Genomic DNA, 14,282 nt, shown 5'->3' with positions numbered 1-14,282 from the left:
TTGAAGACCTGCAACAGTTTTATTATGTCTCAGGGAATCCAATGATTCCTGAGAGTTTTGAAGTCCTGCATCAGTCATTTCATCAATTTTTGATGTTCATGAGTCAACTGCTATAATTGCCATGCTCTTTAAAGTGATAGGCACTTTTCCCCATCAGATTGCTTCTTGACTGATCATGTCTGAGTACTGAACTTCTAAAGACTCTCTGGGTGTAACATCAGCTGCTATCATGCCCCAAATGTTTTTTTGCCTCGGGCCCTTCAGCTGGCCCCCACTTCCCGTTTCCCTGAGTCAGTGGAAGCCTCTATTGCATTTTGAACATGTGGTTGTGGGTCTTGTTCTCATACTATGTCTTCCATGCCAACATTGAGCTTTCAGATGCCCAGTTTACCACATTGAAAGCATTGGCGAGTCTCTCTGGAAGTCTCTTTGCCAAAAGGGACCTGCCTTCCCATGTTCAGATCTGAAGAAGTCTGCATCATAGCCTGGGTATAAAAGGTATTTGTGTCTACTATGGCACAGTGTCTTATGATGTCCTCGAAAGTAGCATCCTTGGGTAGTCCTAGTATAATTCTTCTACAAACCTCATTAGCATTTTCCTTAGTAAATTGTCTTTTCATAATTCCTGTACTTGCATTTTCATCAATAGTTCCTGTAACAGCTGTCTGCAGATGTCCCACAAAATCAGCAAAAGGTTCATTGGGACCTTGTGCTATTTTTGTGAAGGTTTCCCCTCTATCTTATCTTCCTGGGAGGGTGTCCCATGCTTTGATTGCAGCAGCAGCAGCAGCAACAGCAATTTGATCATATGCTGGTATAGGGTAATTAATCTGCGCCAAATTGTCTGCATACAGACCTAAAACTGTTAATTGATCAGAGGTGACTGGTATATTAACTCCAGGTTGCCTATTTCGTTGGGTTGTGTTCTACAGAGTTCATTATATTCAGAAAGCCACAACAAGTTTTGTGCAGGTTATAAACATGTTCTTGCTGTAGATTTCCAATCATTAGGGGTTAAAACTTCAAAAGCCAACTTTTCTAATATCATAAAATGATGTAGACCCATAAAGAGTGCAAGCCTTACCACTGGGATTATACCCCAAAGAGATACTAAAGAAGGGAAAGGGACCTGTATGTGCAGGAATGTTTGTGACAGCCCTGTTTGTAGTGGTTAGAAACTGGAAAATGAATGGATACCCATCAATTGGAGAATGGTTGAGTAAATTGTGGTATATGAATGTTATGGAATATTATTGCTCTGTAAGAAATGATCAGCAGGATGAATACAGAGAGGCTTGGAGAGACGTATATATGAACTGATGCTAAGTGAAATGAGCAGAATCAGGAGATCATTATATACTTCAACAACAATACTGTTTGAGGATATATTCTGATGGAAGTAGATTTCTTCGACAAAGAGATCTAACTCCGTTTCATTTGATCAATGATGGATAGAAGCAGCTACACCCAAAGAAAGAACACTGGGAAATGAATGTAAACTGTTTGCATTTTTGTTTTTCTTCCCGGGTTATTTTTACCTTCTGAATCCAATTCTTCCTGTGCAACAAGAGAACTGTTCGGTTCTGCACACATATATTGTATCTAGGACATACTGTGATATATTTAACATGTATAGTACTGCTTGCCATCTGGAGGAGGGAGGGGAAAAATTGGAACAGAAATGAGTGCAAAGGATAATGTTGTAAAAAATTACCCTGGCATGGGTTCTGTCAATAAAAAGTTTATAAGCATGAAAATAAATAAATAAATAAAGTTTAGCATTAGAGGGGGGAAAAAAAAGAGTACAAGCCCTTTTCAGATCTTTGATAATTTCTAGATTAAACAGTGTATTTTCTTTTTTCTTGATCTGAAGAATCAAACTCTTTAATCACAGGCTATACTTCTATTTTTAAATCAGATCTATTATGTTCATTTTTAGCTTTAATTAGTGCCCTTTGTAATTGTGTCATAGGGGGTGGACAAAGCTGCTACAAAGAGGGTGCTGATTGAGAAGCACCATACTCCTTAATTTCATCAGCACTGTATTCAACTCCTTTCTTGTCCAATTCTTCATGCTTTTCAGCTACTTTGTCAGTACTTGTAGGATTCTTTAAAGCCAATTGGATTATATTGTACATATAGAATGTTTCCTTAGGAATTGAATCAGAACCATTGTCATTGTAATATTCAGTTAATTGTTCTCCCACTAGTTTCTACTTATCTGGCTCTAATTTTTCTTCCTTGGAGAACCAAAGAGACAAGTACTCTAATGTTTCTCAGAGTCCAATGATTTGCTTCCAAGTTACAATCAAACCTTGGTTTCTTATTAGCTTAGTTATGCATTCTACACACTTCCTTTGGAGTGGGGAAGGTTCTTTTCTAAGCATTTGTTCTATTTCAGCTGAAACACTAGTTTAGCCTTTACCAAAGTTTCCTGCTTGTCTGTTTTTGTACTCACCCTATTTCTGGGTCACGGGGACTTCTCCATCGAACTCACAAGTGTGTCAGTCAAACTGCTGATTGCAAATCTTTACGTCCACGTTCAGGTGCCAAAATGTAATGTCCTGGCTAGCTTTCTGGAGGGTTTTGGGACCAACACTGGTCTCAGCAAAATAATCACCACGAGAATAATCGGGAATAAAGTCCAGAGTCTTTATTGTCTCCTTCAGTTTCCCAGTCTGTGCCAGCAGTCTCATTCAGCCAGCCAGTCTACAGTCTCTTGTCTTTTCCAGTCAGCCAGTCAGTCAGCTGAATGGAGAATACTTCATTCCTCATGTTTTCTTTATATTCTACACATCTCAGTCTCTGACTTCTGTCTGACTCTGACCTCTTAAATACTCTATTACAATTACATCAATTCATCATACTGAGTATAAGCCAATCATATCACTAGGGAACCATTATCTCATCAATTCCACTGAGTTAATATCTTGTTGTAAGATTAAATCAGTCATACTGAGTCTTAAGTATACCTTTTCAGAGTTCTTGCCCCCTCTATAGCCTATAAAGAAGAAAATTGTAATCATATGATTGAGCAGTTAAATCTGTTGTTATTTCAAAGTAATGGTGAGCATGAACAATCTTTTGAGTTCTCATAACAATGTAATATTTAAATATCTGTGAGTTCTATTGATGACAAAAGTCACAGTACTGCTAATATTATTTTTGTTGGTTGATTACATTTATTATTTTAAAAATGCTAATTTTAATGTAGAAGTTACTGGAGATAAAGATGCAGTTTTTTCTTATCCAAGTTTATAAACTTCATAAATCTACAGCTCCTTTGGTTAACTGTCTAGATATCAGGGATAGGGACTATCTGCAAGCCATATGAGTCTTAAGAAATCATTTGCTAAAGTAACTGTTGCAGGTAATAATGTGTTGAAAGCTTGCCACTGCTTGAGTTCTGTAAGTTGATAATTTTGTATGGCCTGCAAATGATGTTATAAATTTCTAAATGGCCTTGGCAGAAAAAAAAATGACTCTCCCCTCTTCTGGATGGCTTCAGAAGTTTCTTTTAGCTCTCAATTTATGACTGTGATCTCATGAAAGAGAATAGGATGATATCAACTATTCCAACATTCCCATGAATGGTTTAAATCATTTGGTGATACATGCTCATGAACCATACTTTCCATGCATTAGGGATGATGTGCATTGTAAAACCAGATGGACCCCCCCACCTCTGCAAAACAGATGAAATTGGAGAAATTTGCGTCAGCTCCAGAACAGGAGGCATGATGTACTTTGGACTTGCTGGTGTGACTAAAAACACATTTGAGGTATCTATCTTATCTTATATTTTACCTTCTAGTCACCTCCTAATTTTGTAAGAACAAGATTCCCACACAGTAGTTCTCTCTGTTTTTGGAAGATTCAGTTCTAGATGACATGAAACTGTCAATTTTGGAATGATGAAATTTTTTCAATTCTCCAATATGGATTTTGTTCAGGTAGTTACATATGCCTGATTTTGAGTGCTAAATAAGCAAATGGATAGATGTATGGTAGAAAAACAGTATTTTAAAAATGTAATTAAAAGGAAGAAAAGTACTTCCTTGAATTTATACATTGAAATTCCCAACTTTTTTTCCTTCTCTTTTCCTTTCCTTTACTTTGTTCAAAACCTGGGAGTGATTTTTAAAAACAAACAGTGTCTAACTAAAACATGTAATGTATTAGTGACTTTGATCAAATAAAATATTTTTAAATTATTATGTTACTTCAAATCATTTGACTTTTTCCTTTTAGGTGATTCCAACTAATGCTGCAGGGTCTCCTATTGGAGAAGTACCCTTTGTCCGATCAGGATTGCTTGGATTTGTTGGGCCAGTAAGTAATACTTCATTTTTCATGTTTTCTTTATATTCAAGATGAAATACTGAGCAATCAGATTTTTATTATTTCAGTAGTCTGGTAGGACTGTGAAACATGATTTATTAATTAAAATAGTTTCAATAAAAATTATAACCTATTTTATGAAGCAGGTGGTATTGCTTTGGCTGCCTAGTTTATTTGGCTCCATAAAATAAGATATTTCTAATTTTCAGAGTTATCATTATGCAATTATATTTGTCAAATTTGTTTTGATGAACACATTTTAATTTATAGGAAGGTAGTAAAAAATTACTTTTAAAAAGGATTCAGGCCAGTTCCAATGATCTCATGATGATGAAAACCATCTACACCCAGAGAGAGATCTGTGGGAACTGAGTGTGGATCACAACATAGCATTTTCACTTCTTTTATTGTTGTTTACTTGAATTTTATTTTCTTTCTCATTTTTTCTGATTTTTCTTGTGAAGCAAGATAATTGTTTAAATATGTATGCCTATATTGGATTTACATATATTTTTACATGTTTAACATATTGGATTATTTGCGATCTAAGGGAGAAGAGGGTAGGGGGAAGGGAGAGGAAATTGGAACACAAGGTTTTGCAAGGGTCAATGGTGAAAAATTTATCCTTGCATATATTTTGAAAATAAAAAGCTTCAATAATAAAAATAAATAAATAAAGGAGGTACTACCATGGTAATGTAGTTACCATGGTCCTTTATAACCAGGATTGAAGTATATTTGCAAAATTCAGGAAAGTGACAGTGAAAAGAAATGTTGGCTAGACTACCTTGTAAGCAATGTTTTGGGGCTTCTAACAAGAATGAAATGCCTTCTCTTCACCTTGATTGACCTACACAAAACACCAGCATGTGATGTTTCCATTTGCCTTGACCCTACAGATTGATCCTGAATAACATATGAATAAGTATCTCATGGTTTCTTTTTATACAAATGTAAGTTTGTCCTTGAAAAAACCAAGAAACCAGATTCCACTTGAGAATTTTTGTTCTTCCTGATTCCTGTCTTATATAAATGTAACATGTAAATCAGTAAGTGTGTTACTTGAATTATTTAGAATAAAAATAGGCTAACATTTAGTTCTGGATCAGGAAAATAAGTTGTGCAACTAACTAATATGAAAAAATATGGGATCACTCATTGTGCTTTTGTATTTTTAAGGTTTTAGCCTAATATTCTATTCAGGAAACAAATAGGAGAGAATGCCTTCTGTCTGGAGCAGGCAATTTTAAGTCAAGTAGATATACTGAAACAGATATATGTTCCCTCTAGTCAGATACCTATTGGCTGCTATGTTTTATTTTTCAGGGTAGTCTTGTATTCGTGGTCGGAAAAATGGATGGGTTGCAGATAGTTAGTGGCCGAAGACATAATGCTGATGACATTGTTGCAACTGGATTGGCAGTTGAATCAATAAAAACTGTCTATAGGGGCAGGTGAGTGGTAGAAAATTTAAATATGCTTCAAGCATTAGATGAGGGCTAAGAATTCTTGATAGAATGATTATACTCAAGTTTTTATAGCAAGTTACCTTTGTGACACAGAACATGTTTAAAAGTACTGAATTCCCTGTTCCCAAGTGAAGTCAAATGAACCAGGCTTTATGTATTTACCATGTACCAAGCACTGAGCTAAATGCCAGAAGTATAAAGAAAGGCAAAAAAAAACCAGTTCCTGCTTTCAGGAAATGGAATTTCACTTCCTGATTTCACGTTTTATACAAATAACCATCTACCTACAAGATATGTTCAGTCATTTTTAGTAGTATCCAATTCTTCATGACTCCATTTGGGGTTTTCTTGGCAAAGATATTATAATGATTTGTCATTTCCTTCTTCAGCTCATTTTACAGATAAGGAAACTGAGGCAAATAGAGTAAAGTGTCTTGTCCAGGGTCACACAGCTAGTAAGTGTCTATAAGGCCAGATTTGAATTCAGAAAGATCAGTCTTCTTGACTCCAGGCCTGGTGCTTTATCCACTATGCCATCAGGATAAATTGGAGGTACATCAGAGAGAACACTCTAGGTTTTAGGTAGACCAGGAAAGGTTTCTTTTTTTTAAAAAATATTTTATTTTTCTCCCAGTTACATTTTCTCAAATCCATAAAAATACTGGTTTATTAGTCATGTCTGCCTAGAACTTTGACTGTCAGATTGCTTAGATTCTTGGTTTGTTATTGTTGTTTTTAAAAAAGTATTATATTGACTTGGATTATAATAGCTTTATATTACCTGTTTTTTCACCCATGGTTGTTCTTATTGTCACATACCTGCCCTTTAAAAAAAAATTGTTTTTGACCTCTAAAGCAATTTATTTTTGACACATTTATTAAGCTCCTCTACATTCAGGATGCTATGCTAAGAACTATGTTGGAAGTCTAGGGAGGTGTTTTAGGGGAGAGGAAAGATTCCCACTTTAAAATGTAGCGCTTCAAAAAAAATGAGGAAGAAAAGAATACAAGAAAGGTTTCATGGAGAAAATAGCACCTTAAGTTTAGCTTTGAGGTGCTAACTATAATTATTGAAGGAAATGAAAGACTCTGAAAGGCAAGGATAAGAAGAGAATGTCCACACGTTCTATAGATGTACAGAAAGTAGCCTATTGAGTTCAAGAAACATTAGTCCAGTTTATCTGAAATACAGAGTCCCAAGAAGTAAGAAGTAGAGAGTAATAGAAAGGGGATATGGGAGCTGGATTGTAGATTCAAATACTAGCTTAAGAAGCTTCTGTTTTTGTTTTGCATGATTTATCAAATTGTTTGCCTTCTCAAAGTCTAGAGGAAGAGAGAATGACCATCAGTGTGTAAGGTTGCCAAAAGACCATGGAAGAGGAGACCTAAGAAAAGACTATTGGGTTTTATAAGACATCAGATATTCATTAGGGACCACACATTCATTCTGGGTGCTTTCCTCTATTATCTTCCATCACCCTCTCAGGTGCTCTTTTCTTCATTCTTTCCACACACCAGATATGGATTTTCCAGTCTCCCACTTCAGTCCAGTCCAAAAAACATTTATTAAGCATCTACTGTGTTCCAAGTACTGTACCAGGGACAAGGAATACAAGAACCAAAATGAAAGTGAGAGGCAGCAGAACAGAGTATGGCCCGAGAACTAGCCTTAGGGAAAGCTGACCCTAAATCAGATGCACTTTCCATCATCTATTCCCAGTGTTCTCTTGGGCTGGTCACTTCACAGCTTTACTGTCCTCATCTCTTCAGAGAGGCTGTTGGACTAAGAAGCCTCCTTTCAGCTCTAAATTTGGAATCCTGTCCTTCAGTGAAACAGCTCCTACCCTTAAAGAATTCATATTTTTTTGAGAGAAAACAATATATGCATTAAAGCTTGAATATAGATAATAACAAGTAAGTTCCAGAATTCTGTGTGGAGCCATTGCCCTTCCTTTCTCCAAAACAATGGTAAGTGATTTGAAGATCAGTCCCTAAAGGAGAGGTGGAAGGCTAGGAAGTAGGATGAAAACATGGTATTAGGTGGTGAGTTCTTGGCCCTGCCTAATAGTCCTGGCAATGGATAGTGAAGTACTGGTTTCTGGCTGATTACAGAATGGAGCTCAAAACTGGCTTTAGATACTGACTAGCTAGGTGATCCTGGGCAAGTCATTTAATTCTGTTTGCCTCAGTTCCTCTTCTGTAAAATGAATTGGAGAAGGAGATGGCAAACCATTCCGGTATCTTTGCCAAGAAAATCCCAAATAGAGTCATGCAGAGTCAGATGCAACTGAAAAACAACATGGCTTCAAGAATCATCACCTTTGTGCAAGAAACATTGTGCAGATGATTTACAAATCTTTATCTCTAATCCAGACTGAGCACAGATTGGAACATACTTTTCTTATTTCATTTTTCTTGTTGTGTGTGTGTGTGTGTGTATGTGTGTGTGTGTGTGTGTGTGTGTTGTTTTCTTTTGTAACATGGCTAATATGGAAATAAGTTTTGCATGACTTTGTATATAATTTTTACACTGCTTGCCTTCTTAAGGAGTCAGGGAGAAACAAAAGGGAGGGGAAAAGTTTGGAACTCAGAATTTTTAAAAATGAAGGTTAAAAAAAACTTTACATGTAATTGAGAAATATTGGATATGACCTAGTCTAACTTTGTTTTATAAAGCAGAATTGTAAGAGTTCATCCCACTTATTCAGCTGCCTGCTTGATATCTCAACTTGGATTTTCAGCTGTCATTTCATATTCAGTGTGTTGAAAGCTGAACTCATTTTCCTTCCAAACTATCCCCTCCACCCACTTTCTCTTTGTTTTGATGGCACCACCATTAGTCATAGATCTGTAATTGAAAAAGACCTTAGAAGACATCCAATCCAATTCTTGACTCTATCCTTTTTTTCATATCTAATCTGTTGCCAAGTCATATCAATTCTTACTACACAATTCCTCTCAAATCTACCTCCTTCTTTTCATGTCTACTACTTATATTCTCATTCTATTCTCTATTGCCTCTACTGGAACAAAAATAATCTGCTGACTGGTACCCTACTGCTAGAACTCTCCCCTCTCCCTTTCACTTTACTACAGTAGGAATCATTCTAATGTACAAATCTGTCCATGTCATTTCCTTGCTTAAAGAGTGGTTTCCTGTGGCCTGTAAAGCAGGGGTTCTTAACTTTTTTGTGGTTGTGTACCCCTTTGTCTAGTGAAACATGTATACCCCTTCTCAGAATAAACATTTTAAGTAACTGAAGGAAATGCTAAGAAATTAGAGGTTAGAGAACTTAAAATGTCATTTTTTTTTCCATCCAGGTTCATACATCCCTTGGTTAAGAACCTCTGGTATAAACTTTTTCCCCTGGGATTTAAGGCTTTCTATAATCTGGCTCCACCTATCTTTCTAAGATCCTGCTTTGATATACTTTACATTCCAGGGCTAGATCCAGCCTCCATATTTCTGTCTCCCATTCATAGAACAGTCTCCTCACATTTCTGAAAATTTTCAAGGCCCAGCTTCTCTTCTGAAGCCTTCACTAATCTCCTCATTTATAAGTAGTTTCCTTTCTCAGATATTTTATACTGTACTGTTTGTTAGTTGTGATTTTTTTTTGTTTCTTTTATGACTTCTGTTATATTGTAATTTTCTCAAGGACTGTTTTGTTTCTTCTTTGTATCATCAGATCCTCGTGTGGATGAGTGGCACTTACTATTAATCTTCCGTGCATTGATGTCCTCTTTCTCTATAGCAGTAGCCCACATTAATTATTTGTGGTCACAGATCTTTTTTTATATACTTACAAAAGTAAGCCCCTGACAATTCTGTGAATTAATCAGTGTAAGTACTAGTCTTATTTTACATATGATGGAAATTGAGACACCAAAACTTGCTCAAGGTCACTCAGCTAGCAAGAACATAACTGGAATTCCAGCTGCGCTCTTGTGGCTCTTAGTACAGTGCTTTTCCCAGGGCTCCATGCTTCGTTTCATTTCAATAGGGCTTGAATACACATTTCAACATTGTATTTATGATCTCTCCCTTTCAGGATTGCGGTCTTCTCTGTGTCTGTGTTTTATGATGAGCGCATTGTAGTGGTAGCAGAGCAGCGTCCTGATGCCTCTGAGGAAGATAGCTTCCAGTGGATGAGCCGAGTGCTACAGGTAAATTATCCTCTCAGATTTGGGTAGTTAGGATCAATCAGTTTTATTGCTAGAGAGAGAAGAGTCATTATTTAGACTTGATAAGGATGTTAGCATTCATCTCTTCTGCAAATTGTGGCCTCCACCTTGTTCTTTATAGCAGTCATCCACATATATTTGAGTACTGCTGGCAAAGGTTAGAGGATTGAGTGGTACCATTCATTTTGTCCAAATAGTGAATCACGAAGACCCTTCTAGTTAGCTGCCACCTAGTAATTGCATTCCTCTTTTGTAGGTCATTCATGTCTTTTTTTATATAAGTTTGAGTTAAAGAATTTCAATTTTCTTTATTTGTTTTTCCACCCCTAAAATTAGAGATCATTGTATAGTTACCTATTTTCAATTTACAGTTTTCAGTGAGCCAGTAGCTATTTATTGAACAATAACTAGGTGGCTAAAACTGTGGTAGAGCTTTAGTAGGTTCAAGGAAAGAATGGTTCCAACCCCTAAGGAGCAGGAAACTACTAATTGTATGAACTAGAAAGTAACACTAGACAGTGTATACACTGTAAATGGAGAATGTTCAGAGAAGGAATTGATCATTGGCTATCAGAAAATATTTCATAGAGGAGGCAATATTTGTGTTATGCTTTAAAGAATGAGTAGCATTTGGACATAGAGAGACAGCATTTATATTATATCTGACATAGAAAATGTATTGCATGATAAAAACTTGGTGAAAACTTGCCTTGATTTCCTTGCCTTCCCTCCCTTCCCAGGTCTGCTGCTATAGCTTTCTATTCATGTCCCTGGTTTTCCCAGCTGTTAAAGCTCTCTCCTCATACTTATCTGCCTTTATACATGCTCCCTAAGGGGATAGTTTCATTTTTTGTCTTTCAGTCTGTAGAGCTTTGCACATAGTAGGTACTTAATGTGTACTGAACTGAATGATCCCTTTGCCTATCAATTTATGAGGCATTACAAAGTGTTATTCCTTACCTCAAACCATTCCTATGATTCAAGAGCTCTGAAATATGAAAATACATGATATATGGAAGAGCCAAGCAAATTATGTGGATATAGGAATTTGCCCAAGGCAAAGTCTACAAATTAGATCCACTTGCATCTTTCACTGGGGTATTATGAATCTTCATTGTAACACACACAACTTGACTTGCCACAAAATATAAATAAAAAAGATGTTATTAGAAATGTGCATTTATAAAGTAGTCAATAAGCATTTTAAAGAACCTACTGTGTACCAGGCACTGTACTAGGCACTGGGGATTAAAAAAACCAACCAAACCAAAAAAAAAAAAAATCTTTCAGGAGTTTATACGATTTCGGAAGAGACAACATATACACACATAAGTTTGTATGGAAAAAACACAAATGCAAGGTAGGTAAGATAAATCAATAGGCAGAAAGAATAATTTAATTCAAAAGCATATATTTAGGCCCTATTATTTTAAGGTAAAAAATACTTCTCATCATTCTCTTATAGTGTCATGACCTAGTGCCTACTTACTTTATAAGATGGTGTAATGGGCTGAGGCTTGAGTTGATGCACTGAGGTCCCAAGCATATGAGGCTAAATAGTAATTGGACCATACTCTATTAATATATATACTTGGAGAAAGAATGGCCCCCGCCCACTCTTTGTGCAAGTCCTGATGTGTTGTATAGGAAATGATGATTCTGGTGGGTGGAGGCAGGGGAGTGAAAAAGGAGGGGGAGGAGAGCTCAGGCCCACTTTCTCTGCTAGCTGGCTTCCTGTTTGTTTCTCTTCTTCTTTTTGCTTTTGCTTATTAGGACTGACTGTGGGGAGAGTCATCACTAATAGCCTCTGCGTTGTTGCTATGTGCTTGTGTAATACCTCCCATGCTGATGGGTTTGTGCATAATAAGACTCTTGAGCCCAGAAACCTGCTAGCAACCCCCACTTCCCTTTGGTGCTTTTCATCTCCCTTCCTGAGATGTCAGGGAGGGAGTGATTATCTCCATTTTAGTGCTTTCACCTCCCTTCCTGAGAAGTCAGGGGGGGTTGTGATCACCTTCTTTTCGGTGCTTTCACCTCCTTTCCTGAGAAGTCAGGAAGGATGTGATCACCTCCCCTTGGGGGCTCTGACCTCCCTGAGGAGTCAGGGATGGCATGATCACCTGTGTTCTAAAACAAAAGAAAGCGGGAGATGTAATGGGCTGAGGCTTGAGTTGATGCACTGAGGTCCCAAGCACATGAGGCTAAATAGTAATTGGACCATACTCTATTAATATATAAGCTTGGAGAAAGAATGGCCCCTGCCCACTCTTTGTGCAAGTCCTGATGTGTTGTATAGGAAATGACGATTCTGGTGGGTGGAGGCAGGGGAGTGAAAACACTTAACAATTCCTGGTTGTGTGACCATGGGCAAGTCACTTAACCCTAACTGCCTCAGCAAAAAAAAAAAAAAAAAAAAAAAAAAAAAAAAAAAAGCAAAAAGAAGAAGAGAAACCCAACTACCTCAGCAAAAAGCAAAAAGAAGAAGAGAAGGGGAGGAGATGGCTCAGTGGATAGAGCACCAGCCTTGAAGTCAAGAGGACCTGAGTTCAAATCCAGCCTCAGACACTTAACAGTTCCTGGTTGTATGACCATGGGCAAGTCAATTAACCCCAACTACCTCAGCAAAAAAAGCAAAAAGAAGAAGAGAAACAAACAGGAAGCCAGCTAGCAGAGAAAGTGGGCCTGAGCTCTCCTCCCCTTCTTTTTTCCCTCCCCTGCCTCCACCCACCAGAATCGTCATTTCCTATACAACACATCAGGACTTGCACAAAGAGTGGGCGGGGTCATTCTTTCTCCAAGCTTATATATTAATAGAGTGTGGTCCAATTACTATTTAGCCTCATGTGCTTGGGACCTCAGTGCATCAACTCAAGCCTCAGCCCATTTCAAGATGGCTTTTGCTTCTGCTCATTAACCCATTTTCCTTTAAGGACACATCTCCCGTCATCCTTAAACTTATATGCAATTGCTGTGACAAAACCAGTTTGCTTAAATTTAGCTAGGCTGGGGAGTGTTAATCTGCCTTAACTTACCAAATGAAAGACTAAGACAGCTTGGTCCAGTTTTCAGCTCAGCCACAGACTCATAGGAGCTTATTGAGGAAATTAATTACTTTCTGTGTGCTCATTCAGACTGCTTTTTCATTGTTTTTCACTTTTCAACTCTGCCTCAGACTTAACTGGAAGGAATACTATGTCCTTTCTGGGTATTATCATGTCAATTTCCTGATGTTAAACTAAAACTATAATAGAGAGAGAGGAAGAGGCCCTGGGCAGTTAGGGTGTTAAAATAAAATACAGTAGAAGGATCTAATCTTGCATACAATAAAATTAATTAATTAATAATTTTTCTTTGTGTTTGTCTAGGCAATTGACAGCATTCATCAAGTGGGGGTATACTGTCTAGCTCTAGTTCCAGCCAATACTTTGCCAAAAACTCCACTTGGAGGAATCCATATATCTCAGACAAAACAGCACTTTCTGGAGGGATCTCTGCATCCTTGTAATATTCTTATGTGCCCACATACATGTGTCACCAATTTGCCAAAACCCCGGCAAAAACAACCAGGTAATGTTTTAACTCCAAGGGCCTAAAATATAACTTAAAGGAAAAAAGGTGATTCAAGCCTGCTTCAGTTGCCATAATTTAGATTCTCTTCATTTCCCTTTTTTTTAAGGTGACAAGACTTATGCAAAAGCCATAACACAATGGGTAACAAAGCACCAACAAAAGCTCCCTTCTTGAGATTTATCATTATCTATCCCTGCTATTCACCTCTCTGTGATATGACCCTTCCTACATTATTGTGGGATCTGAGAGCAGGATTGTAGTTGATGCAGTAACCAGAATCCTGCATCCAGACTAAGTAGAAACAAAACCCCAAGCAAGAAGGACAATCTTGAAGGGAAGAACTGGCCACTAGGAAATCTTTCTCCCTGGCATTATTGCTCACTGCTTTACATATTCAACGAACTTTGTTTTAAACCAATGGGGGATATCACACCTAACCAAAATTGTCTGTAGTCTAAACATGAGTTGAACTCAAATCACCATAAAGCTTTAAAAAGTTAATGGACTCAGAAGTTTATGTTTAGGGCAAACTTGGATTAAGGAATAAATGATTTTCTGGTTCTTGGAACCTGGCATTTTGAAGATCACCATGTCATTAGAATTTAGACTAGATTCTACATAGGATCATAAATCCAGAGTTAGAAGGAACTTTTAAGATCATTTTGAATGTAGGCCTGAGCTGATTGACCTTTTTTTTGAATAATGGGTTTTTTTGTT

The 14,282-nt window shown here is 37.2% G+C and overlaps 1 protein-coding gene across 2 annotated transcripts in view; it reads left to right on the top strand.

Moving 5' to 3' along the window:
* The window catches only part of DIP2B (disco interacting protein 2 homolog B), a 211,151-nt gene that overhangs the window by 158,780 nt on the left and 38,089 nt on the right, over window positions 1–14,282 (top strand). For both annotated transcript variants that reach the window (XM_051963695.1, XM_051963694.1), the window contains 5 exons: window positions 3,646–3,782; window positions 4,252–4,332; window positions 5,668–5,795; window positions 9,863–9,977; window positions 13,361–13,562. In XM_051963695.1, the coding sequence (XP_051819655.1) occupies window positions 3,646–3,782; window positions 4,252–4,332; window positions 5,668–5,795; window positions 9,863–9,977; window positions 13,361–13,562 (663 nt within the window). The remainder of the gene's footprint in view (window positions 1–3,645; window positions 3,783–4,251; window positions 4,333–5,667; window positions 5,796–9,862; window positions 9,978–13,360; window positions 13,563–14,282) is intronic.

The sequence above is a fragment of the Antechinus flavipes genome, chromosome 5 (genome assembly GCF_016432865.1).
Source record: "Antechinus flavipes isolate AdamAnt ecotype Samford, QLD, Australia chromosome 5, AdamAnt_v2, whole genome shotgun sequence".
Classification (NCBI taxonomy): domain Eukaryota; kingdom Metazoa; phylum Chordata; class Mammalia; order Dasyuromorphia; family Dasyuridae; genus Antechinus; species Antechinus flavipes.
This window is presented reverse-complemented; position numbering and strand designations above follow the sequence as displayed.